The 1426-nt window shown below is 50.1% G+C and overlaps 1 protein-coding gene across 1 annotated transcript; it reads right to left on the bottom strand.

Annotated features, from left to right (window-relative positions):
* Positions 1-239: 239 nt before the first annotated feature.
* On the bottom strand, positions 240-1426 carry LOC107757501 (forkhead box protein D1-like). The gene has a single exon (XM_016574988.1). The coding sequence runs from the start codon at positions 1424-1426 to the stop codon at positions 413-415; it is 1014 nt and encodes a 337-aa protein (XP_016430474.1). The 3' UTR covers positions 240-412.

Raw genomic sequence — 1426 nt, 5'->3', positions numbered from 1 at the left:
TGAGAAGTACACGTTGTATAAAAAAATGCTCGATTTTCACTCTTGTGAATGTTCATTACAAAGTACAAATAATAAAATCAGTTTGCCAAACTAGAAAACATTTATGTTTTCACACAAAATATATCATTGTAGATTTTTGACCATTTATTTCATAGCCTGTTAAAAAAAATGTTGTCCTGAGACACCCTATGCAGTGATTACCACAATCAGTGGTAAACAAAAAGTTCGTGGGGGCGGAAATTAGATTGAACTAAAATGTTAACATAAATATATATTTTTTATATTTCACAGCTTGAATATAGGCACGAACGTGTTAATGTCCACCATCCAGCTGCGTGAAACAAAACAATACAAAAATAATCCTACCTTAAACACAGGAGTGAATCGCTTTATAATGTGACGTTTAAAAAAATTAACAGCCGCTAGTGCCACTGACAATCCGGTTTGCGTAGGTTTCGTGTAAAGACGTCGGTCCGTGCAAGACTCCCGGTAGTGGGTTTGGGGAGTGCTGAGATGCGAGGGACGGCGGAAGCACCGGGACCACCGGGGAAGTCCGTGAGGCACAATGTGAGTGCATGGGGCTTAAAGAGTTCCCGATAATGCTGTCTATGGAGAAGGGTGAACGGTGAACCGGGGACTTAGCCGCAGTCTGTATGGGGGAAGAAAACCCGGGACTTAGAGGAGGATAGAAGCGGGAACGGGTGAGCTCCGTAGTGGTTGGCATGAGGGAAGGCGCTGGGATGAGTGTTCCGGTGTGAGGATGCCGGGACGAGGGCGGCGGCAGCTGCTGTTGCTGCTGAAAGGCGAGGAGCGTAGAATGTGCATGATAAGACTGAAGCTGCAGACCGTATCCACAACCATAAGGTCCGTAACCGTACGCAGCGGCCGCAGGGAGAAAGCCTCCGTGCTCGCGGAGAAGTTCGGGCGCCTGCTGGCGCTTAAAGCGTTTCCGGCGGCGTAGAAAACTCCCGTTATCAAACATGTCGGCGGACCCTGGGTCCAGTGTCCAGTAGTTGCCTTTACCGGGGTTCCCGGGCTCCCGCGGTATCTTGACGAAGCAGTCGTTTAAGGACAGGTTGTGCCGGATAGAGTTCTGCCAAGCTGGGAACTTTTCCCGGTAGTACGGAAATCTGTTACTGATGAAGTCACAGATCTCGCTGAGCGTCAGTCGCTTCTTGGGACTCTGGAGGATTGCCATGGTGATGAGTGCGATGTAGGAGTATGGGGGCTTCACCAGGGCGTTTTTACTTGCTGGTTCCCGTGCGGCGGAGGCATCCACACAAGACGGTGAACCGCTGAGCAGGATCTCGTCGTGCATCTGAGCCACCTCGTCCACGTAGGAGCGCGTGTGGCCGTCACCATCATCTCCCTCTCCAACCACGTCGATGTCGGTCTCCTCCGACTGCATGGCGTTTAATGTGGACAT

This window comes from Sinocyclocheilus rhinocerous, unplaced genomic scaffold (genome assembly GCF_001515625.1).
Source record: "Sinocyclocheilus rhinocerous isolate Xijiao unplaced genomic scaffold, SAMN03320098_v1.1 scaffold984, whole genome shotgun sequence".
Classification (NCBI taxonomy): Eukaryota; Metazoa; Chordata; class Actinopteri; order Cypriniformes; family Cyprinidae; genus Sinocyclocheilus; species Sinocyclocheilus rhinocerous.
The sequence above is the reverse complement of the archived record's forward strand: the minus strand, read 5'-3'. Positions and strand labels throughout refer to the sequence as shown.